General features: G+C 38.7%; 1 protein-coding gene across 2 annotated transcripts in view; it reads left to right on the forward strand.

Annotated features, from left to right (window-relative positions):
- Positions 1-13339: 13339 nt before the first annotated feature.
- The window catches only part of plekhg5b (pleckstrin homology domain containing, family G (with RhoGef domain) member 5b), a gene marked incomplete at both ends in the record, with an annotated part of 83001 nt that continues 69551 nt past the window's right edge, over positions 13340-26789 (forward strand). Inside the window, 2 exons of one of the 2 annotated variants that reach the window (XM_081387352.1) lie at positions 13340-13590; positions 14639-14818. In XM_081387352.1, the coding sequence (XP_081243478.1) occupies positions 14737-14818 (82 nt within the window). The remainder of the gene's footprint in view (positions 13591-14638; positions 14819-26789) is intronic. The other variant, XM_081387353.1, reaches the window with a different exon arrangement.

Raw genomic sequence — 26789 nt, forward strand, 5'->3', positions numbered from 1 at the left:
CATATATTTGTGACACTTTTGGGGACCCATACAGAAAAAAATACATTGAAATATATTCTGAAATATAACAAAAATATATACTCTGAAAATATATTTCAAATATATTTCTTTTGTCTATGGGCAGGTAGCTCTGATTACCTCAGACAGACACTCACTAAAATGTCAGAAACTGTTCTGCCTTTTATAGTTAAACCAGAGTATGATGGAGAGACTCAAGAAGAATGGACAACATGTAGAATAGACGTTTCTGAATGGTTAGTTGATGAATTTATGTAGCTGATGTGAAGTTAACTATCTTCAAGTCTTTGATTTGCATATTCTGTCATGATAATCTATAAAATCGCTCATCTGGCAACTGTTGTATGATGCCTATAGAGTGACATGCTATTGCATTTGTGTTACGCACTGTATTGCAATAAATATGAAAAGACGGATGCGACAGCTACAACAACTCTTCCTCTTCTCATGGACTCACCCCCTTTGTTCGGTGTTCCCGGGGGTAGGGTTTATATAAACTAACCCGGGAGTTTGTGTAGTCCCTATCAGTCGTTTGTTGTAATCCTTAAAAAGCGATTTCTGTAAAAGAAAATATCTCCATTCCCTTTGAACTTTGAGCGTTGAAACTTTGCAAATGTTGTTTATGCTCAAACAGCTATACATTACACACTAACTAAAGTCAGAAAAGTGAAATCATATTTAACCACCCCTTTAATTCATTAGCTACATCGTTGTATTGTGTTATTGTGTAATTTAATCATGGATAGATTTTGTTTTATGGCATAGAGAGCACTTTAGGTACATAGCCTTGTCTTGGTTTGAGGAAGGCTTTGCAGTCGTTAGGCCAAAATTCAAGGCAAGAAGCACTCACAGAGAGTCACCCACTCGCTTGACTGATGCTAAGCTAGAAGGAGGGTGATCTTTAGTGAAAGGGGCCGCAGTTTGGCCGACTGGAGCGGTTTGACGGTAGGGTCCTTGAGGGCCCTGAGGACCATAGACAGGGGGCGAGGCGGTTTTAGCCTTCTAGACCCCTTCAGAAAGGGAACAACCAGGTTGTTCCTGCCTACGGACTCTCCAGCCACAGGAGCCTGGAATGCTGCTATGGCTGCCACATAGACCTTGAGCGTGGACGGTGTTCGACCCTTGTCCAGCAGCTCCTGAAGGAAAGACAGTACCAGTGAAATGTTCACTCCGGGCTGTGCACCAGCTGGAGAAGATAGACCACTTAAGGGAGTAGAGGCATTTAGTGGACGTGGCTCTAGCCTCAGAAATGGTGTTTAGGACCCTCGTGGAGAGGTCCACAGGCTCCCATCAAGGGACCAGAAGTGAAGGGCCCACAACTCTGGTTGGGGGTGCCAGATCATTCCCTTCACTTGGGAAAGGAAGTCCTTCCACAGGAGAATTGGCCACAGGGCTGCTGAAAGCAGCTGCGTTTACTCTGGGAACCATGACTGGTTTCTCCAGAAGAAAGCCACCAGAAGGACTGTGTTTCCCTGATCCGTCTGATGACCTGAGGGAGCAGCGTATAGGAGAAGTCTGGGCCATTTGTGGGCCAGCGCGTCCCTATCTTTGAGAAATATATTGGGCAGTGAGTGTTGTCTTCTTAGGCAAAGAGGTCGACCTCTGCCTTCCGGAAGATGCTCTAGATCATGTGAACCATCTGGGGTCCACTCCAGGGCTCACTGGCATGATATTTGCAACAAAGCCACATGCTCTCTGAAAAGAAAGTGCTCGTATTTGCGCTTTTAGAATCGCTGGATAGCTGCAGGGGGAGATCGCTAAATCAGCTTGCTTATAGCATGTCAATCCGCTTGCTTGCAGAGCGCCGATCAGTCAGCTGGTAGGTCGTCGGCACGCTGAGTAAGCCTGATACGCTGCAAGGCTCTTCGACGGCAAAAGGCTTTTTCAGTCTCGGAGTTCAATGAGGAGAAGATGTTCGTCGATGAAGGAGATTAATCTAAGTTCCTAGTTTCTGCATTATATAGAGAGGGTTTCTAGATTCTATAAGCTTCAGTAAATCGGAGAAAAAGGAGTTTTACCAATGCGTCTAGCAACGCAGTAGGAGTGAACCGTATCGATAGGGGACATAAAATTGTGGATGTCACAGAACTTTATACAGCTAAACAAAGATAAGACAGAGGTACAGTACATGTTATCAGTAATGAAGGACAGAGAACATCTATTGCTCCATATCTTGACTGTTAATTTCTAAAAGCCAGTAATCAGGTCAAGAACTTAGGAATCATGCTTTCGACAGTGACCTCAACTTAAAAAAATAAATAAAAAAACATATTATCAATGTTACTAAAAAAGCATATTGTCACCTCAGAAACATCTCCAAAGTACATGATATTCTCTCCCTTTCTGATAATGAGAAATGTTTTCATGCATTTGTTACATCTAGTCTTGAACATTGTTCAGAGTTCAGAATGCTGCTGCACAAATAGTAACTCGATCTAAAATGAGAAATCACATTACTCCAACACTCAGATCCCTTCACTGGCTAATTTGTTGTATAAATTATTCTGTACTCCAGAAAGATCGCTCAGAACATCCAATGGTAACTTTGTTGGTTTTTTCAAAAACAAAAACATAACCTAACTAATAGGTTAGTCGGTCTTTAGTCATTTTGGGCCCAAGCGGAAAATATTTCCTGACAACCTATGAGCAATCTTCCTTTGCGCTTTAAAAAATTATCTTAAAACACATTTGTTCACTATTTCCTTTATGTTGTATTTCATTTTATTATCTTATTTCTATTATGTGTGTACATCCTGTATGTTTTTTTGTTTGTTTTGTTTTTGTGTGTGTGTGAATGCACACATGTATTTCTCTTCTGTAATATAATGAAAATAGCATATGAGATATAGTAATAAAATTTAAGAGTAGGTTACATACAGGTAAGCAATTAAAAAATATGACTATCACTGAATAGTTGCATAAATACAATAAATTAGTTTGAGATTTTACTCACGTTTAGAATCAAAATGCAATAAAGGATCCAGTTCAAACACAAAGATTAACACAGGAGGTATTGTCGCAAACAGACCCACAGTCACCCAGAGCACATCTGAACAACTCAAGTCTTCTGATGTTATATTAGACACCAGAAACAAAACTATTAAAAGATGCAACACTTTCATCATGAAATCAAATCTACTTATGGCCTCCTTAGTGAACTCTTTCATTTAGGAAGGAAAGCTGACAGATAAAGTGCAGTACACAACCCACAGCCGTATAAAGCAAGGCGACTGATCAATAATTAACAACATTCAGTTTCTTTTTGTTCTTACAAGAATAAAACACACTTATCTCCATTAGTTTAACAAAAACAAACTCATGACTCCATTAGGTTAGATTTCCCACCTTCCCTTACAAAAAAGAAAAATAATATTAAATTCAATTTAATTCACGTTTATTTGTATACTGCTTTTCACAATACACATCATTTCAAAGCAGCTTTACAGAAAGTGCATGAGTCCACTTTACAATTTGTGATCGAAGTTAAGTTAACTAAGTTAAGCATTTCAGAAATGTACATATCCAAAAAAGTCACAGTTAGCTAAAAATGTATTAATTTATACAATAAAATAATTTTATGCAGAAACAATGAGCTCACTGAAGTAATGGATACTTGTTTGTTAACAAATGATTATGACATTTAGAAATATAACATTGGTGCATGTTGATTCAGAGTTTGAGTCATCACACTCGTCGCAGGAGTTGGTACAGTCTCTTCATAGGTGTTGGGCATCTGAAGTCTTCATAATAGGCTAGATCCAAACTGGAACTATATGCAAGTAGTACTAACATAAACGTTGTGTACCCTTTGAATTGATTTATGCCCCCCATGTCACTCATGATTGACAGGTTGTCATGTGTCAAATATATTTTCAGGCCTAATTTATCATCCCTGACCGACATGGCAGTGGTTGTAATTCAAAAAGATCAAACATTTGTTAGATTTGACATTTGATTGTATTTAAGACTGGTTTAATGATCTTACACCTCTCACCTTTTAAAGCAGCACTAGGTAACTTTTCAACCCTCATAATATATTTCCAAGACTCTTGTGATGGTACATCGACTTACAATAGGTTGAATGACATGTCTGCCATAGCCTGACGGGGTCTGTATAGTTTTTAATCGTACTTTTAAACTTCGGGGTTCGGGTAGTAACACCCGCGCACCAAAAGAACTACAAAATTCGACTGCTTTACGGCATAGGCTACCTCACTTCCCCCAACACGTCCTCACATGCTGTTGGACTTGTAAGTATGCTTATATTGTATATCACTCGGAGAAGCTTTCACTCGTTGGTGTGAGCTAAAAAGCACCTGGCGTTCTTGTTGATGAATTAGTAACTTAGACATCTTCGGAGGCTATAGCTCGATGTCCGACGATTTGAAACGCGTTGTGTTTATTCCCCAATCGAACTTGTGTAACTGTCTGTCACACGTTTTACCGTCCACAGCATTACTTGATAGACAAAATGTCGTGTACACCTCAAAACACCAAATTTTGTATATTAAAACTGGCAACGTCCTGGCAAGATCCTTGATTAGTTTACTGGTTTTTGTTGCTAGAGAATGACTTCTTGCCCGCCAGCCAGTACAACTGACGTCACGTGCAAAGTATCAATACAGGGGGGAGGGGATCAGGCCGTGAGTGAAGAGACTGCTCTGCGTGAGTGGTATTTACGACAGTAACGTTAAATACAAGTAGTCCACAGCGACTCTAGGGGTCGTTGTTTGACCAAAACGGAATTCCTACCTATATGTTTCTCAATATGCGTTCTTCAGCGATCTTGCGTCCTTGTGTTCTCGTTTTACGTCATCATAACCGTCGAAGTTCAGACCCAATTCTCAAGAACGCAAGTACAGAGGACGGATGAAAGAACCCGGATGTGTTCTTGATACCGAGGATGCATCGAATGCAGACTTGAGCTAGTACTCGCCTGGTGTCCCAGAAGTCATTGCGGCCGGTTCCGAGTTCGTTCTTCCAAGGAAGCTTGGCAAGACCGGTCTCCACGAGAACACAAGTCCGTTCTCTGCGTTCTTGGAATTGAGAAACAGCCCTAGTGTGGCTTTAAATGGTTTGTTCCAGTCTGAAGGGGCAAAAAGGTATCATGTCTGTGACCATGTTTCCTTTTATTGTTTTTTATACAGTTTTTTTTTTCAATTGCTTAAATACTTTTGTCATACTTTTACAATCTTTAGTCACATTTTAAAAACTCTAAACACAATTAGCACAACATCTGTCTGTTGTGACCATACCATTAACACAATTCATGTTGTTTTCACACAATATGAAATGAATTAACATGTTTTTAAAATGCTTAAATTTTCTTTTCCAGATTACCCCATAGCAAAATCATGGATCTTTCTGGTCTTATTTACAAATGCTTAAACACAGCATGTCAGAAATTAAGACCTAACGTTCCAAACCTTAAAAAGCCTCTACTTCTGCAACATCAGCAGCTCAATAGTACTCAAGAAATATATTTCAAATATTGAAACAACAGATAAGCATTTTTAGATAACAGATCACTGAAATATTGAGAAATAGCTGGATTCAGTCTCAGTCTGAGGCATTGTCAGGTGTTGAAGTTCTTTCCATTACTTGGACACAGTAAAATAGGGACTCTTTGAATTGGTTTTCAGTGTGGATGCCGAACAACTCAGAGAAGCAGAGTGAGAAAAAATAATGTGTGTGAAGAAGATAAATAGATGAAGGACGGAAAGGAGTAGTTGGATCAGGACAAGGGAGAAGAAGAGGAATGTAAGAGGAGGAAGAATGTGTGCTGGATTGTGCATCTTTATGTTTTTCCACCTTACATGGAACCTATGGAAGCTTATTCTGCCATGGAATAAAAAATAAAAAAGATACTGTAATTGTTACTTTTATCTCACAATTCTGACTTCCGCTTACAGTAAAAGAAAACTGAATGATTAAAAAAAAACAAAAAAAAACAATGGATTTCATAATGTCTGCAGGTAGAACTGATACATGACAAGTAATGCAGTTTTCGTAATGCCATCAACTGTTAGTATTTTGAAAGTCATTGTGCTATGATTGACTATATGTTCATGCTGGATAGAAAACTAGTGATAACGTTTTGACAGAATGATTAAATTTTGAGTCGTGTTTGCTGTGTTTTTATAGAGTTAGTATCTGTAGAAAAGTTTTTTAGCATTTTTTGTTTGTATTTATTTAATAAAATGTAGTTTTTTTTCACCTTACTGAATTTTTCGTCAACGATACCAGGGACACCGAAGCACCAGGGAACATGAAATTTGGTGGGCATGTAGCCCCACTAGACTTCTAAGGAAAAATTTCGTTTGGTCCCCGGGGGCCACTCCCCCCCATCCCCCCCCCCCCCCCCCCCCCGCGCGCTGGGCCCCCCCCAAACCCCCCAAAATGCAGTTTTTCCTAAATAACTACCTGAACCGTGGCACCGAGGATGAAGAAATTTTTATGGTATGTTGGTCTACTAGACTTTTACGGAAAAATTTCGTTTGGTCCCCAGGGGGCCACTTCCCCCCCCGCGCTGGGGCCCCCGTAAATTTTTCGTCAACGATACCAGGGACACCGAAGCACCGGGGAACATGAAATTTGGTGGGCATGTAGCCCCACTAGACTTCTAAAGAAAAATTTCGTTTGGTCCCCGGGGGCCACTCCCCCCCCACGCTGAGCCCCCCCAAACCCCCAAAAAATGCAGTTTTTCCTAAATAACTACCTGAACCGTGGCACCGAGGATGAAGAAATTTTTATGGTATGTTGCTCTTAAGGGCCCATATCAACCTAGCCCATAATCACTCATTTGTGATTTGCGCCCTTCCCATAAAAAAATGAAAATGCAATATTATTCTGCTTTAATCGCCCCTATCTTCAGTGGAGATGTTCAGAACTGCACCATATTTCATGTGTATGATTAACTTGACATCCTCTGGGGGTATCCTCTGCTAAGTTTTGTAGAATTTCATCCATGGGGGGGTATAAAATAAATTCATTTGTATGCACATTTAGTGACTGTATACACTCATCGGCCTGTAGATGGTGCTGTTGAGCGAAGGGTTGCTGGTTTAGGATGATACTGTCACACACACACATGCAGGAATACAAACAAACGCAAGCATGCACACACACTGACATCCACACGCACAGACACACACCCATACACACACATACAAATCCACATGCACAGACACACACACACAAACACACACGCGCACACATGTACGCACACATACATACACGCACAGACACACACACACACACACACAGACACACACATACACAAACACACACACATACACACACAAACAGACATGCACATACTATTACTTTTTTTAGGTATATACATAAACACGCAATACAGCCAAATTACTCCACGTCATTTATTTTTGTGGAAAGCCAATGCAGGCCTGAGCGGCGGTCATATTTTGTACCGCGATGCGGTACATCTAGTTTATTCAACAAATTAGCCAGTGAAGGGATCTGAGTGTTGGAGTAAAGTGATTTTTCATTTTAGATCGAGTTACTATTTGTGCAGCAGCATTCTGAACTCTGAACAATGTTCAAGACTAGATGTAACAAATGCATGAAAAAGTTTCTCATTGTCAGAAAGGGAGAGAATATCGTGTACTTTGGAGATGTTTCTGAGGTGACAATATGCTTTAGTAACATTGCTAATTTAATAACATTCTTGACCTGATTACTGGTTTTTAGAAATAAAGAGTCAAGATATGGAGCAATAGATGTTCTCTGTGCTTCATTACTGATAACATGACATGTACTGTACCTCTGTCTTATCTTAGTTTAGTTGTCTTAAATTTGGGTGAGATCACCAGATATTCATCCAAAAATCTATGGTTTAATGTGAATAATTATCATACAGTATTATACATGTTTGGTATCATTTGAAATGTCTCAGTGTGACTGGTACAAATGTCTCATTCCCAAATAAGTAAAACAAAAGGTAATAAAGTTTTTAAGAGTTTAGAGATAACTTGCACAGAGGAGGGTGTGTCTTCCAGGCAAATGGCCTCACATGGAAACATGTGTCTGTCTGAGTCTGAGTACGTAAAGAAATGCAGCGAGAGGCTCAGGGAAATTTTGTAACTGAAATTAGCCTGTGATGCAGAGTGTATGTAAGACACTCATGTCATGTATTTTTTTAATGTCTGTCAGGTTTCTCTTTTTTTTTCCAGAGTATTTGATGTTTTGTATTTATTATCATTGAACTGATTATGAAATTGGCATGACATTTACCTGACATAATAAATTGTTACATTTGATTTTATTTCCTAAGGCGATTAAACGGATTTGTATGTTACCGCAAGTTTGGCGTCAGATTAGTGACGACTAATATTTGGCACTAATTCAAGTGTACGTGGTTCGCAAAGACAAGAAGTGAATTACCGTTTAGAACAGCAAAAATGCTGCTTGACCAACCTAAATTTGGGTGTCTTACCTCTGTTTTAATTTAATGTTACTTTAGATAAGTGAACGTGGGAAACCACGGCATGGCCAATCCAAAGCTATTATAGAGAAGTAATATTGGTCGACTTATATCTGTAGTAATGGCCATACCTCTGCCTGAAGTAAACGTTACGTTAAATTCAAGTGTATGCAATCATGGGGCCTATACCAAAGTATCTTTGATTGTGTAAGCCTGAATGCGACCAATCTCAGGTATATAGCAATTACCTCTGTTTGGTGACTAAAACTGATGAGCTTGCGATCGTGAGACCTGCGTTAAACAGAAGGCGGAAGGAACTCTGAGCGACATAGCTTCCTAATATGAACGGGTAAAATATAAAGACTTGAAAAGAATAATCAAATGTGCTGCTAAACGATTATATAATTGACCAATAACCAATTGGCAATCTAACCAAAATTCGAGGTTGTGATAAAATGGAGTCAGATAAAAGCTTAAATGGAATTAAATTACTTTGCCACGCGGAAAGACAGTAACGCGCAGAGACATCCGTTCTATCGGATGCCGCCATTGGACCGATTTAGACAGGCTTACAAGATGCATGGTTTAAACCATAATTTTATTAAATTAAGAAAATTCACGGTTTTAGGGATCTACAGTTAAAGACCCAAGGACCAGATATGACTAATTAAGACCCGGAGTCAGAAGTGCAGTCAATTTAAGACAAGAGTCAGAATTATAATAAATTAAAGAAATTTTTACTGAAGATAGTTTGTAGTTTCATCAGCAGAAGTCAGCTTCAAGACTCACAAAAAGTTTGTAGGCCGCCCCGCTTACAGTTACAAAGATCACAGCAGTTATAGGCCTACCCTTCACCAAAATCTAAGCTATATGTCCTTGCTTCAGGTTGAATGATTCTGATTGGCTAAGAAATAGATAAACATAGTAATTTTCCACACATATACAGACTGAAGCATATCCCTATCGATTGTGCAGCTGACACTCGGACCCTGAATTTAGGCACGTTGTGACCTTCCAGGTCGCAGATCTGGGTTGCTGGGCGCCAACATATTGAAGAAAAAAAGTCAGTCAATCTACAATCTCTTTTGTTACGAATCAATGGTTCGGAGCGTGTATCAAACTGCCAGAGTCACGTGATTTCAGTAAACGAGGCTTCATTATGTCATAACTGTTTTGAAACGTTTCGAAACACTTAAAAATTTCAATGGTTCACCGCTGGGGGTGATGATCTTATCAGTCACCGAGAAGAACCAATGAACTAGTGTCTGTAGGTTTTACCTGATCTCTGATAGATGTTTTAATTAGACGGTAAAATCAAAATGAATAAAGGTAATTAATAGTCTCTTATTGGCCTGTTTAGCTGAGCCATTCATGGAACAAACAAAACAGACCCTGACAATTAATAAAAGAACATATCACATTATATTTGCAGCACATTTTTCGAATGTTAACACACTGCTTTCAAAAATGATAAAAGCACATTCAAATCAGAACAATTGCAAACTCTGTGCATTTCTGTAGGAATAATATTGAAATATAAAATCTTAGCAGAATATTTACAATGAAATTACAGGGTTTTTTTTTATTGCTAACAATCAGTGTTCATTATCCAGGACACATTTTCAAAACTCACTAAGACCAACAAAACACTCATACCTAAAAACAAGCTTGTTTCACCATAACTCTGGCAAAAATTCTCATTCAGAAAACACGTGTCATTCATAACACACTAACCTAAAAAAAAACATACAACAGGGAGCATTTCATAAATGATAAACTTTGATCTTTGAAGTTTGAATGATTTTCAACATAAATCAGTATTTCATTACAGGATAAGAATCACATATTTTCATTTTACGGACTGTATTACAGCAAAAAGAATGAATGAGAAATGCAGCAATATTTTTTCTGTATCTTTACATAGTAATTTACTTGCAAAAAATAAAACTTAGAAATAAAAAACTAAACAAATTCATGAAGCAATAATTACGCAAACAAACAAACAAACAAACAAACAAACAAACAAACAAACAAACAAGCAAACATCAGAACATGTATAATCCAAGTATTGGAGTGCCAGCTGTGTCAGGAGGCCTTTCTGTGCAGTTCGTATGTTTTCTCAGTGTTGGTTTACTCTGTGCTCCAGTTTACCTCTCAATCCAAAGACATACAGGACAGGTGAATTAGAGAATGGAAGTTTGCCCGTAGGTGTGAGTGTAAATGTGTGTGTGTGTGTGTGTGTGTGTGTGTGTGTGTGTCATCCCTGTCATGGCCCGTCCATCTGTCCAGTGTGTTTTTGACCTGAGATGCTGGGAAAGACTCCAGCCTCACCACAACCCTACATAGGACAAGCACTTTGGAAAATGGATGGAATTCATTTACACAGTTGGTGTAAGAATTTTTATTGACCACCAGAGGGCGAAGTGGAGCACTCTGTCAAAAGCTGCGATATATCCAGTTGCAGGCCCGCAGCACCAGCAGTTTCAGGACCGGAAGTGAGGGGCGGGGCTTAAACAGTCAGAGTTGCGCTACCCATAACACGTAATTTTATTTAGTTAAATATAAGCTGTTTTCACATTGATTTTGATCGGATCTAAGTAAAAAATATTTAACTGAAATACTTTTTTTTTAAAGTCACGTTTCGGTTCATACAATATGCATCGCCTAAGATGTCATGATGTAGCCTACAATGAGCAACATTTCAAAACAACATTTTATTGATCAAACTCAGCCTAATGGTAATGAATGCATACAAAGGATATAGCCTAGTACAACTACATCGTTTTTATTTAAAAAAAAATATTAAAAAATGTGTAATGTTGTAATTAAGTGTTTCCCACTTGACTGACTGATAGAATTTTTTTTCACGTACATGTTGTTACTTACAAATAATACTTAATAACACAGAGTATGCAAAGATTAATGTTAATGGATACAAACACTGTAGTTTGTTACTTCAACGATACTACAACTTTTTTATTATTTTAAATATATATTAATAATGTGTAACATGTTGTAAAGTGTTTCCCATTTGACTGTATTTGATCGTATTATTTCCTTAATGTTCATGTTGTTACAAATAATACTAAGACACTGAGTATGTTGCGTATTTAATGTAAAAAAACAACAACATTTCATTAATAAATACAAAGCCTTGAACAAATGAAACTTGTGTTTCTCTGTATGAAAACAGACCTGTCGCTCTCTCGTCTGTGGTCATGAAGTCGTTTGGACTGGGATACCTGAAGGACATCGCTGGACCCTTACAGGACCCCTGCAGTTTCATACAGAGCAAACAGTTCTGACTTCATTATATCCTACAACACCTCAATAGACCTGGGACTCACGAAAGAATCTTATTTGTGGACTTCAGTTCGGCCTTCAATACCATCATGCCTTATCTTCTCAGACAAACTGACCAGTTCTCCGTGCCAATCCCAATCTCTCAGTGGATCATCAGCTTCCTGACAGACAGGGTCTTTGAGACTGAAAACTCCCATCCAGGACTCTCACGATCATCACTGGCGCTCCTCAGGGTTGTGTCCTCTCCCTATACTGTTCTTCTCCTGTGAAACAAATGACTGCACTTCAAAAGACCCCTCTGTCAAGCTCCTGAAATATGCAGATGACACAACAATCATCACCCCATCCAAAATGGTGATGAGTCTGCTTACAGACTGGAGGTTGAACAGCTGGCTGTCTAGTGTGGCAATAACAAGCTGGAGCTGAACACACTTAAAACAGTGGAGATGATAGTGGTCTAAAAAACCCAGCATTATTCCCACTCAGCATCACAGACAGCGCTGTGGCAGCAGGGGAGTCATTCAGGTTCCTGGGCACCACCATCTCTCAGGAACTGAAGCTGCTGAAACAGTTCTACTCGGCCATCATCGAATCTGTCCTGTGCTCATCTATAACTGTCTGTTTTGGTTCAGCCACTAAATCAGACATCAGGAGACTACAACAGACAGACAGGACGGCTGAGAAGATTATTGGTTTTATATGGATATTGGCTCCCCATTCTCCAAGATCTTTACACCTCCAGAGTGAGAAAAAGGGCTAAGAAAGCTAAACAAACAACAAAAAAAATCAGACCAGCCAGCCAAAAGAACCCCCCCCCCCCCCCCGGCTATATTCAGCCTGACCAATTAAACTCTCATAACTCTATATGGTCTACCATTACTGTATAATTTGTACATAACATCTAAAATTGTACATCTGTAAATTACATCATAAACTGTTGACCTGTAAATAACATATTTGTACATTCATTAAAACAACTATATATATGTCTCTATATGTATACTGTATATATTAAATTATTAAAAAATTTGTTTCTTATATTATTGTTATATTTCATGTCTACTGTGTAATTCGTATGTATGTCTGCACTATGTCTGTACTTTCTTCTGCAATGGAAGCTCCTGTCACAAAGGAGCACAAAGTGTAACTTGTCACAAAGACCAATTCCTTGTGTGTGTGTGTGTGTGTGTGTGTGTGTGTGTGTGTGTGTGTGTGTGTGTGTGTATTATACTTGGCAAATAAAGCTCATTCTGATTCTGATGATGACCAGCAGGTGGAGCCAAATATTCACAAGTTTTCAGACAAGAGTGCAGATGAATTTATAAACATACACTGAACCTTGATTCCAACATCCACAAAAAGTCATCATTTTGTAAACAATATGTCAAAATAGTATATCCAGGTTCACATCGGGACATAGAATATTTCAGTAAGAAACTAAAAAGTGAGTAAAAAACGAATAAGAGCCAGACAAATCCATTGAGGTGAAATGAACTATCTCTCTTTGGCGCCTCTAGCGGCGGGATCCAGGCACTGCAGACATCTCTTGACTAAAGGTGATTTGAATGAATGGGAAACGCTTTCCATGGCAGAAACAGAGTAGAGGGAACAGCCCCAGACAAAGCAGCGAGAAACTTTCACGCGGATAATCACCAGTCCTGTCTCACCAAGCATGGATATACTCAAGACAGAGCTGGTGAGGTAGACTCGACACCTTTCTGTGGGAATGAAAGCGACATTGGAGTGAATTTGAAGTCCTGCTGCTGCTGAATGGACGAGCTTATTTTCTCTCTGAGGGTCGATCATGAAGCTTCACAATGCAACAGGTTAGTGAAGAGTGAGTCAATAATCCACTGAATCGAATGCGATCACTGTATCTTATTGGTGAATTAATCATGTAGTAGTCCATGTATTAATCGCTGAGATGCATAAGTAAACAGCGTGCACGCTTACCGAGCCATTGAAATTACAATGCAACATAATACTGGAGATCAAAGGAGATGCAGCCAAATCTGGCCTGTATGCAAACCTGGGTCTGCATTTATTATGTGCATGCAGTGCATATATTGTGGACCAGTCACAAGGATTTATGAAAAAGAGAAACTACTTTTTAAAATCTAGTTCAAAACATTTGTCAAGTTTTTAGAAATATAATTTATGTTGGTTTCAATTAAATGTAGATGTGAATTTCAAACATTTTAAAACCATTTTATACAATTTTCTACAAAAGATTTAATGACTGAAATGTTGTAACACGTGTTAAAAGCGTTGTTAAAAGTACTCTTATATGAAAGTATACTTTTTAACACCTTTTAAAATATGATTGACAACTTAATCTTTACTTAATATAAAACAACATTTGTTTTAGTCAGTATTTCAGACTTTTTTTAATTGTAGACTTTACAATTTCTGGACAGTCACACTATGTTAACATTTTTAACTTTAAACCAGACAAAAAAATATCAGCATTACATTTAATTCACAAATTGTATGCTCATATATTTAATGTCTTTCTGAATAATTGAATATATCCAGAGAGACCCAAACTAGAATTATATATTTATATTTGTATACAGTATATATATTTATATTTTACTTTGCTGTGCGATCAGATGCAACAGCATGAACTGCAAACTGTTGCTAATTTCCATACAAAGTATTAATTAACATTAATTGTATTGTATATATCTTCAGGTTAACCTAGTTTGATTAAAGAGATAAATACTGCCAGGGGTATTTCAACTTCACTTCACAAATCTGGTCGTAATATTGACAATTAGCCTAGATGCTTACCCAAATTTGGGTGATGTGTCCCATCTGGGATCTATGCCCCTGGCAGTAAAAGTTGTGTTCATTCTCCAATCATCATGGCAGGAGTCGTATGTGACCGCTGGTGAACCCCCCCCCCCCACCAGCTGTTTCAGTGTGGACTTCTACCTCAACACAAAGGACGTAGAGTAAAGGCACACATCATGGTACCCAACAAGTGGATTATGCATCCAGGTCTTCACAAATCGCCTCCCAGAAGTTGGCTTGGCATCCGGCTGCGTCTCAGTAAGTTTGTGTTCTCCTCTGACTTTTATGAAATGTAAACACAAACTGTTTTTGAAATTTCAAGAAAAATGTTAGCTCTTTATGACTTGACAGATGAATGACTTCGATTGGTCTGTCTTGGCGCTCTTGCATATTCATGTTTCGGCATAACTTTTTAAGTTGAACAAATGATTGATGTTGATGCTTCAAATCCCATAAACAAGTCAGCCAACAGTCATGGTCTGACATTAAACTTTAATGATTTAAGAAATGACATATTATATATGCGACTAATGTAGCATATGCACTCTCTGATCATAGTTTAGTAAGTATTGATTGGGGTTTGTGTGCCGAAATGTTAAGCAATTACAACTGGTCCTGTGTGTGTTTGTGTATGATGTATTCGTCCGGTGGAGTTACAGCAAATCCCTTATCTGTTTACATCATTTAAATTACCAGTTGAGTTTATTATAATAATCATTTTAGATCATTTGCATATTTGGGAATTTTAATGTTTAATTGGTTGTGAATCAGACAAGTTAGGTGGCCTCTTTGCATTTCTGATAGAAAGGTTCATTGTGGCTTACTGGTCTTGGCCAAAATATTTCAGATATCCTGGTCCCTAGATCCTGGCTCCGCTTACTCCTTCAATGTTGCCTAAATCTGTAGGGCTTTTTTCAACAATTTTATCATCCACCAAAATAATAAGTCAGATTCCTAACCCTAAAAGTAATAGCTTAATAGTATTGCTTGACATAGCGAAAAGTCCAATAGAATAAAAAAAACATTAATTTAGAGATGTTTTGTTGCTTTTATTGGACTTTATTTGAACTTTATTTGAGTTTTTGGATGGTTTGGCCATTCTATACTACTACTTTCAATAAACTGACATGCATAGACGTTATTTGCTGTTTCCAAACATTTTCCTGCTTGATTATATTGACCTCTGCAATCTCGAAAAGATTAGCCTTCCAGTCTGAATGGTTATTTATAGAAACCCAAACTAAAGTGTGCTGTACGCCAGAGGCTTCTTAGCTCAGCGGGGACTGCAAGTTACCCTCAGTGTACCAGACCACTCAAGCCTCCCTGAAATACATGGGTTTAATCTCCAAGCATCTGGTATTTAAGGCTTGTCTGAGAAGGAGCTTCTGGCTCACTCAAGTTTGATTAGTCATTTTATCTTAACATGGTTCTACCTGGTGTGTTTTTCCTCCCTCATTTTGGATGCATGATGTCAACCGACTGCCCTTTAAGGCTCTTAGCTTGATATGCTTCCTGAAAATGTTCATTGCATCACAGTATAAGACTGTGTTTTAAGTTGGTTACTCTTGCATCCACTAATTCTTTGACCCAAACACTGGCAAATCCTTCTACTTAGACTAATCTTATTATCTGAAGTGTCAAGTGGTATTTATTTACCAGATTGTGTTTCTCTTTGCTACATTTGGTTTGTCCAGTGGTAGTCAGGTTTTCTAAAAGTTACTAAATGCAAGAGGTCATCACTAAATTATAGCTTAATTCGTGTTTGTGTCGTCTGTTTGAATCTTCTTTGCCATTTGCATGTTAATTAAGGGAAAATTAATCATTTTCAACTAAAAACGTAAAACTTTTTAATGCGTTTTGGCCGTTTATTTACACGACAACAGCGTTTTGGTACCTTGGTAATCCAGAGTTCTCGCGAGAGCACAAGTTGAATTTGCTCAGCGAGTTACTCTGGTGTTGAGTAATGATGCTCATTAAATATGCCCCTCTATCTGAGCTGCACCAATCACATCAGGTTATCTGATATAGTAGGGGTGTGAACCGACAGTGGTCTCACGGTTCGGTTCGATTACGATTATCATGTCATCGATTCAGTTCAATTCGATATCACGATGCATCGGGATGCACCGCATCCTCAATTTAAAATTTTACTTCAAAAGTGATGTGTGCGCGCATGTGTGTGCGTGTGCTCGCCTGTTCGGGAAGTCGCAGTGACAGAAACAGTGACATTCCAGTTCAAGTTTCAAGGGAGTAAAGCTTTTTTTACAGTCTATGGAGTAAAGCTTGTTTATGCCATTAAGAAAAGGAAATCTGTCAAATAAATATTGTTTTAAAGAAATGTTCATTTAAAAGCAGCGCTCATTAATCAGTGTATGTTACCATTAAAGATGCGCGCATCAACCGTCGCCGAATCCGCTGTTGAAGGTGACGATCATCCATTTATAATCACGCGTAACACAGAATAATTTTAATTTGACCATCGGGTGCGTATAGGCTACTTAAATAAGAGAAAATTATTGGGCGGGTGGATGATTTGTTTTTGGCTGCGGATTCGGGTGACGTTGGAGCTCATCCGCTTACTCTAAAGCAGTCAGACTCTGCCAGGCGTTAACAGCTCGGGGTGAAAACGGCTAACGTGGTTTATCAAGTTAGTGGTATTACCTCCTGCATATTCTATTTGTGCGTGACATGAGTGCACACAGCGCGTGTGTTCTGCAGGTCGTGCTTACCAGGTTGTTCATAAAAGCCGAAATGTGCCCAGATGTCGGCTTTAAAGTAGTTGGAGCATTTTTTATTTTCTCGCACTCGCGTCTCGCCTCCCTCTGCCATTGTATGCTACCGCGACAAAGCACGTACGCAACAAATGACGTCAGAAAAGCGTCAGTACATTATAATCGGTTATGGTCTATTACTGAACCGAAACCGAATCGTCCTCGTCTGCATCGCGATGCATCGTAGAAACGATTAATTTTGACACCTCTATGATATAGGCGGGCCAGAGGCGAGATGACGACAGCGCTGTGACGTCGAAGTCATTAGTAAACATTGCAAGATGGCTATGGATGAACACCATTTGTTTGGAACGGCTTTGGCCGCTACAATGAAAGATTTAGACTTTTTATCTAAAAGAGGTTACAGAAGACGGCACTTGAATTGTTCCTTTGCAAGAAGGGCGTTTTTGCTGTTTTGCCGACCGGATACGGTAAGAGTCTAATCTATCAGTTAGCTCCGCTGGTAGCTAAGCGATAACTTGTTGTGATTGGTCGTAGTGTTATCCAATTGCGTGCAGTGAGATTTTCAAATGCATGCTTGGTGCCGCCCCTCGAGCTGGCCGATTTTCATTAGTCGACGCCAGACCATTAATCTTTTAGATTTAGGTCTGGATTTCCAGGCTAGCGTTTTGGGGGCCTGAAAACGCGAACAAAAAGTTTTGGAAAATGATACCGTTAACGTCTCCGTGTAAACTACAAAAACGAGAATTTGTGAAAACGGTAATGTCATGCGCATGCGTATCTACTGGCCTGGCATGAATAATATAGCGTTTTTAGTTGTTTTCGTGGATCTGTGTGAACGAGGATTGTTTTGACAACGTTGAAAAATGTAAAGGAAAAACGTTTCTGTTTTTAGCACATCGTTGTCGCGTAAACGTACCCTAAGTGATGAGGCTTAATTTTCAGTGGACAGATGATCAAATTGGTAAAAACTTTGCATACATACTACACTGAAGGACGGACCCAAAATATCTAGAAACCAGAATATCATAGAGAATTGGGATTTTTTTTCCATCTTGGGGTCAGTAAGGAACCACCTAGCAACCACCCAGATCTCTATAGCAACTGCATAGCAATGCCATTGCACTTTGAGTTTTGTATGGGCGAAATGTAAAAATATAGTTATTCATGCTACAAAAAAGTGTTTAAAACTGTATGAAAAGGACATTTTACCCAAAAACTGTCAATTTTTTTGTCAATGTATTTACTGATTCATTCACAAGCGCTTAGTTTGAATCAAAAGTCACGTCACATTCTATTAAAGTGATCAATTCGAAAAGACGGTTTTCGAATGCGCATGCGTCGCGTCTGAGCGCGTTGTTGTCTTTGGAGCTCCATCGATTGATTTATAATTCTTGATTTCTCTTTAAACTCACTTACAACGAACATTTTCTACTTTTCCTCACCTCATAGTTATAACGCGGATTGTTGAGCAGACGCGTCTCAAGCCTTGTGATCCAACGCTGGATACTCTTATAGGTTACGTCCGTGGATCACGGCTGAACGCGTCTTCTCCGCACTCATTTAAGTTACAAACAAACATTTTTCACCTATCGTGCGTCTACTCTACACCCGTACCACTGAAAAGACGGATTATATCCAAGACTTAAGCCATAAATTAGTATTAATATTGATAGCACCACTGGTAGCGTCGTTGCTAACTTAACTTACTGTCCATCTGTTAAAATGGCGAATATATCAAATGTAAGTAGTCTACCTTTTGGTGCAGGTGAGGACACATTTGAGCTGCACGCGGTGCAGTCTGAGCTGGAAGCTGTTGAGAAACAGATCCACGACCTTTTAGTAAGAAAAGCCGAGCTGATAGACCGGCGTTTGGCTCTCGAAACATCGCGCGCCGAGGTACACATATCAGAGATTAATGTTACTAACCCGCTGACTCCGACCTCATCTACTCCGTGCGTTCCTCAACATCGGTCCCGAACGTCGAGGTCGCGATCAGCCATGGTCTCGTTCACTCCGGCTCCAACATGCCATCACGAAGCCTGGATTTTTCCGCAGCGGAAGTCGCGAGTCAGGTCTAGACCAAGAAAACTCTCTCCGACCCTCCCGGTTTTCGAGATATCCACACAAAACCGCTTCTCCCCTCTTCGCGAAACAGAACGCGATGCTGTGATCATCGGCGATTCCATCGTTCGACACGTACACGTTACGTTAAATAAAAGTAAGGTGCATAGTCACTGCTTTCCTGGTGCTCGTGTTTCCGAAGTCGCTGCTCACGTTCCCGAGATTCTGAACGAGCGCGTCGGAACCGTTGTCCTGCACGCGGGAGGGGCCGACATCAGACTGCGCCAGACGGAAGTTTTGAAGAAAGACTTCAGGAATCTGATCGATACGGTACGCAGCACATCGCCTGATATAACGATTATTGTGTCAGGACCGCTTCCCACGTACCGACTAGGTCATGAAAAGTTTAGTAGATTATTTGCGCTTAATGAATGGTTAATGTCATGGTGCAATGAGCAGAAACTTCTCTTTGTAAATAATTGGAATCTGTTTTGGGAGCGTCCTAGGCTTTACCGTGCTGATGGCTTACACCCAAACAGATTCGGATCGGATCTTCTGTCAGATAACATCTCCAAAATGTTAAATACCTTTTGACTAGTAAACAAAAGTCCAAATCATAGTCTCTGCTGCACCAATTTAACTGATATAAATAGTGTAGAACATTGCATAGAAACTGTGTCTATTCCTCGTTTAGTGAGATCAAATCATAAATCTACTGCAGGATCTAGAAAAAATCTAATTGTTATTAAACCAGAAAATGTTGCTATTGGTAATCAAAAACAATTTTTAAAGCTAGGTCTTTTAAACATTAGATCACTCACACCTAAGGCAGTTATTGTAAATGAAATAGTCACAGATAATAGCTTCGATGTACTTTGCCTTACTGAAACCTGGCTTAAACCAAATGATTATTTCGGTTTAAATGAGTCTACTCCATCAGGATACTCCTATAAGCACGAGCCCCGTCTGAATGGTCGTGGCGGCGGTGTTGCAACAATCTATAGAGATTTTCTCAATGTTACTCAGAAAACGGGTTATAAGTTTATTTCATTTGAAGTACTTGTACTAAATGTTACGCTCTTAGATGATAGAAAAACATCCCTATTATCTCTAGCCTTGGCTACCGTATATAGACCGCCTGGGCCTTACGCTGATTTCCTAAAAGAGTTTGCAGATTTTCTCTCAGACCTATTAGTTAACTTCGATAAAGCATTAATTGTTGGAGACTTTAATATCCATGTAGATAATCAAAATGATGCGTTAGGGGCTGCGTTTACTGATTTATTAAACTCCTTTGGGGTCAAGCAAAACATTACCGGACCGACTCATCGATTTAATCATACACTCGATTTAATTATATCACATGGAACCGATCCAACCGATATAGATATCATTCCACAAAGTGACGATGTCACTGACCATTACATGGTAACTTGCATATTACGTACTCCTGTAATATATCATGCTGCGCCGCGTTATCGATTAGGCAGAACAATCCTTCCATCCACCATAGATAATTTTTCAAACAGCTTATCGGATCTGTCTCAGCTGCTCAGTGAACCCAAACAAACAGATGAACTTGAGGAATTAACTAGCACTATGAGCACCATTCTCTCTGGATCATTGGATATTGTTGCGCCCATTAGATTAAAAAAGGTCAGAGAGAAAAGTAAAGCACCATGGTACAACAGTACTACGCGTGTTCTAAAGAGAGAAACCCGTAATTTAGAGCGTAAATGGAAACAAACCAACTTAGAGGTCTTTAGAATCGCATGGAAAGACAGTATGTCACGTTATAAAAAGGCCCTAAAAGCGGCCAGGGCTGAGCATCTACGCAAACTAATAGAAAACAACCATAACAATCCTAAGTTCTTATTTAACACCGTGGCGAGACTAACAAATAAACAGATGTCTCCTGAACAAAGTATTCCATTACAGTTTAGTAGTAATGATTTCATGAAGTTCTTCACTGAGAAAATAGAAAACATCAGAACCACAATTGTAAACGTTCAATCCTCAATCGCGCCTTATAATTCAGCCTCAATTATCACGCCGCAAGAACAATTACAGTGCTTTTCAACTATAGAACAAAAAGAGTTAAATAAATGTATCATTTCCTCTAAAACAACAACATGTTTATTAGATCCCATACCAACTAAACTATTGAAAGAAGTGTTACCTGTAGTGGAAGAGCCTCTCCTCAATATTATTAACTCGTCTTTATCTTTAGGTCATGTTCCAAGAACATTTAAATTGGCAGTTATAAAACCTCTCATTAAGAAACCACAATTAGATCCGAATAATCTAGTAAATTATAGACCCATTTCAAATCTACCTTTTATGTCTAAAATACTAGAAAAAGTTGTGTCCGCTCAACTGGGCTCTTTCTTACAAGAAAATGACACCTATGAAAAGTTTCAGTCTGGATTCAGGCCGCATCATAGCACTGAAACTGCGCTCGTTAAAATCACAAATGATTTACTTTTAGCTTCTGACCAAGGCTGTATCTCAATATTAGTTTTACTTGATCTTAGTGCTGCGTTCGATACTATAGATCATACAATACTCTTAGATCGACTACAAAATTATACTGGTGTTCAAGGACAAGCATTAAGCTGGTTTAGATCGTATTTATCTGACCGCTACCATTTTGTTTATTTAAATGGAGAAAAATCTATCATAACTCCAGTAAACTATGGAGTGCCGCAGGGATCTGTGTTAGGCCCTCTATTATTCTCAATATATATGCTGCCACTTGGAAATATTATAAGGAAACATGGAATTAGTTTCCATTGTTATGCTGATGACACTCAAATCTATATTTCATCACGGCCAGATGAAAACGCTAAATTATCCAAATTGACAGAGTGTGTTAAAGATATAAAAGATTGGATGACGCATAATTTTCTTTTATTAAATCCAGACAAGACAGAGGTACTACTTATCGGTTCAAAAAACCACCCACAAAACCTCTCACAATACAACTTTAACATAGTAGGATGTCCTGTTACTTCATCCTCTACAGTAAAAGACCTGGGTGTTATATTAGACTGCAACCTGTCTTTTGAAAATCATATTTCATATGTTACAAGAACAGCCTTTTTCCACCTTAGAAACATTGCTAAGCTACGTAATATGCTATCAGTTTCTGACGCAGAAAAGTTAGTTCATGCATTCATGACCTCGAGACTAGATTACTGTAATGCGTTATTAGCCGGTTGTCCTGCATCCTTAATAAACAAGCTACAGTTAGTCCAAAATGCCGCCGCTAGAGTTCTAACTAGATCAAGAAAATATGATCATATAACACCGATTTTATCATCCCTACATTGGTTACCTATAAAGTCCCGTATTAATTACAAGGTATTGCTACTGACTTATAAAGCCCTAAACGGCTTAGCTCCAGTCTATTTAACCGATCTTCTATCGCCCTATAATCCATCGCGCTCTAAATTCACTAAATTCGAGGCTTTTGGTCATAGCTAGGATATCCAGATCCACCAAAGGAGGAAGAGCATTTTCACATTTAGCACCAAAACTCTGGAATAGTCTTCCGGATACTGTTCGTTGCTCAGACTCGCTCTCCCAGTTTAAAACTAGATTAAAGACGCATCTCTTCAGCCAGGCATTCATATAATACTTTTAATCCTACAGTTAAATCCGACCTCTAGTTCATAAACGCCAGAGGAGAACTGGCCCCCGACTGAGCCCGGGTTCTCCCAAGGTTTTTTTTTCTCCATTAGGTCACCTGATGGAGTTTTTCGGTTCCTTGCCACTGTTGCCTTTGGCTTGCTCAGTTGGGGATATTTGGGGATATTTAATTGAATTAATCAATCAACGATACTATTGATCAGCATTACCGAACGTAGACGTTCCACTAGAAACAAACATTGATGTATTGTTCTAATTTATTACTGTGAAGCTGCTTTGATACAACCTGTGTTGTGAAAAGCGCTATATAAATAAACTTGACTTGACTTGACTTGACTTGATCAAAGTAAATACGTAATGAAATATTGCTGGTAACTCACAATTGACGTAATAGATGATAGCCTTTACTTGAGAGACTGTATTGTTAGCATGACTCCAAAAGTCAAATGCAACCCCCTACATACACACAAAAACACACCGCAGGGTTATTGCTATCAGCTTTTCAAGTTCTGAGATGATGTAATGCTCATGAACAGGCTCTCGCAGCTGTTAGCCGTTCCCTCCACCGTTCAACAGCCCTCTTAGCCTTACAGCTTTCCCATCATCCCTCACTCTGTCACGCTTTCAACTTGCTTTTATCACACACTAGAAAGGCTTAAGACTGTGCTATTAGCATATTGTTCTTCCTCCAGGTCCTGCCCTTGGTTTAAGTGCTTGTTCAGCTATTAGACCCGTTGAATAAATGAGATTAGCAGTAATTTAGCCGTGAATTTGCAGTTGGAGTCGTTTGGTTCGTTTGACTGCTGAAGCGCCGCTTTTGGAGCCTGAAGGTGAAATTTGTGTTCCTTCATTTAAGTCCCAGCTGATATGAGTAATAAAAATGTTCACTAGTATGCTATACATACTTCACTGCAAGACTTTGGCTGAAATAATAAATATAGGATTTTTTAGTGATAATAAGGAATGTTTTTAGACTAATATTGTATTGTATTCCACAAAAATCCTCTGTTACTTTTATAAAGTTATTCAGCAGTGAGTGATTTTGTCTTTGTCTTTTGTTTAACATTAATGACACAGACAGCATTAGGCTTTAAGACCGAGCTCGCACACAGAAAGCGCATGGGGATCAGTCTCTTTCGCTGTTTAATGGGTTTTAATAACTCTTTTTAAAATAAAGCATGTCCTGTATTTTACAAAAGTCACGTTACATGATTTGACTGATTTGGACGTTAAGTCTAGGCTTTCAAGGAGGGGCGAAAGCACACCGCTTTAAAGTTAAGGAATGGAATGCGCACAATGATCATTTTATTTTGATTATCATGTTTTCATAATCGTTGGACTTGAAAGCCAAAATCGATACCGAAACTAAATTTTGATCTAACGCATAGTCCTGCTGTTGAATTGTTCTTCAAATGTATAACCACACATGAAAGACACATGATTGAGACACATGAAATAATTTGGCCAATCAGCACAGCCATCTAGTAGGCGGTCATTGCTGTATTTTAACATTATTACAAGGACAAAAAGATCACAATCTCTTTGAACTGCTTAAAAAGTAGATTGTGGACGTCTTCAAGATCGATCACGATATAAAATCATCAGATTGCCCACCCCTACATGGTATATGTTATAGCTTATTGTCATAACAGTAAGTTTCCCTGCTGAAAAAAACCCCATCTGAAACCAGCCTAAGCTGGTCTTATTGGTCTTCCAGCCTTTGGTTGGTTTTAGAAGGGTGTTGGCCTGGCTAAGAGACCAGCGTAAACTGGTTAAGACCAGCAAACCAGTTTAATAGTTTTTCAGCTGGGTTATTATGGCTGACAAGTAACATAACACATTGACCTTGGTGCTTTATTGCATACTGTGCATACATAATGCATACTATTCCAACAACATTAATATTTTATCTCATTATAGATGTCAATAAAGTTGACAGTTGTGACATCATGAAACAAAAACCTGGCATGCGTGGCTTTCAGTTTGATTGTATTACATTCAGTGTTACCGCTTGTGATATTTTTTTTTTTGTTGTTAAATATTTCAGAGAATATTGAATTAAAGTATTAATATATTAGGTATTTCGCTGGTTGCGACAGTATTTTCATTCCTATTGTGACGTATATCCGAGTGAAACAGCTTCTTGAACAAGAAGAAATGTAGGACGGGGTCACGGGGCTTGATTTTGTCCATGGGGAATTGATTGGATGGTTGTGGATTTCTATTGGTGGATCTCATGTGAGTGACAGGTTGTCCCACTCACACACCAGTAAACACGCCATCAGAGAACAGAAGAGATGTTGCTGCAAGGTATTTTGATTAAAAATTAAGAGGGTATATAAATAAAAAAAAGATGTGCATTGATAAATTATTTATTATAAATACTGAAATATTCCATAAAAAAAACAAGAATTGTCAATTTTGGTGTTATGAGAGTTGCCTCATAAACAAACAATCTCTGAGTTTGAATTTCAATGATGTGATCTCGTAATAATTACGATAATTTAGACAACACATGAATGCAGCAAAACTCTTTAAAAGGAGTTTAGAGTCAGAGCTATGTGTATTTTTTTATGTTTAGATTGCTGGTCATTACATATATTTCTAGATTGTGACTAAGCAATTGACTGTGTAGCTCTAATGTAACTCCTGTAGCTCTTGGTTTCTTGGCTTTATGCTGTGTTCATTATAAGAATAGCCCGCTTGTGTCACCCCTCTCATCCGTGTGCCGATTACGGTAGATTAAAAGGGCCCTTTAACAAGAGTTCATGCCATCACTTTGTCCCACGCTGGCTACTTCTGAACATCTTCCCCCACCCAGCTTAAGTCCATTTAGGCGGATTTCAGCCTTGTGTTAATGACCACGTCTCTGCCAAGGATGAGCTCTGTAATATCAGCTTGTGTACTGAGTGTACAGACGGTATAGCTTTTCATTACATCCTAAATACCCCTGTGCTGTTACAGTAACAATTTAGGGATTTTGAGTGAAAGGCATATCAGTCATTTTCATGGCTGTCCACCCAGTGAGAGGTAAAGTCTGGCTATCTAGATGGGTTGTTTTTCATGTGTAGGAACCACACATTACCTACAGACAAATTGTCGTCGACGATTGTCAATAGCTGGGTTTCCATCCATGCATTTTTATGTGAATTTGTTTTTAGATATTGCTTTTTTTTAATGTTATATGGTTGCTACTAGGTGATTGTTTACTAGTCCAAGTAAAAAAAAAATCCCATCCTCTATGATATTCTGGTGTCAGTGTAAGTCTGATTTATTTTCACCTGTTTTTTTTTGTAAAGTCTGGTCAATTAGAAAAGGAACAACGCACCTTCTTAAAAAGTCACATGATTTGAGGTCTCATTCATGTCTGTGGCACTTATATGGGATGATTAAGTGCTATTTAATATGTAGTGTTTGGGGATTGAACAAGGTCAGTGAATTGTCTTCAGTTAACATCTTCAGTTTGTTGTTGTGTTGCAAATTTTGTAATATTATAATAGCATTTCTAGTATTTAAGGGTTAAGAATAGCATATGACGTGGCCGTTCAATCTAAATATAGGTTAAACTCTGTTTTCCACTACTTTTGCAACCAGAGTATCAAACTGCTCTCCACCTGTCAACACCATTGAGGCTTGGAAAACTCACTCCTGATGCACACACTCATTCTGCCTTTCGGTCACATGTCTGTACTCAAACTCTATTACATAAGCACACTTTATATGCTAACACAAAATATTTATGCCCTCTGTTTGAGTTTAAAAATGACGCTGAAGTTGCAGAG

This window comes from Scardinius erythrophthalmus, assembly GCF_964197995.2.
Source record: "Scardinius erythrophthalmus genome assembly, chromosome: 15".
Taxonomy (NCBI): domain Eukaryota; kingdom Metazoa; phylum Chordata; class Actinopteri; order Cypriniformes; family Leuciscidae; genus Scardinius; species Scardinius erythrophthalmus.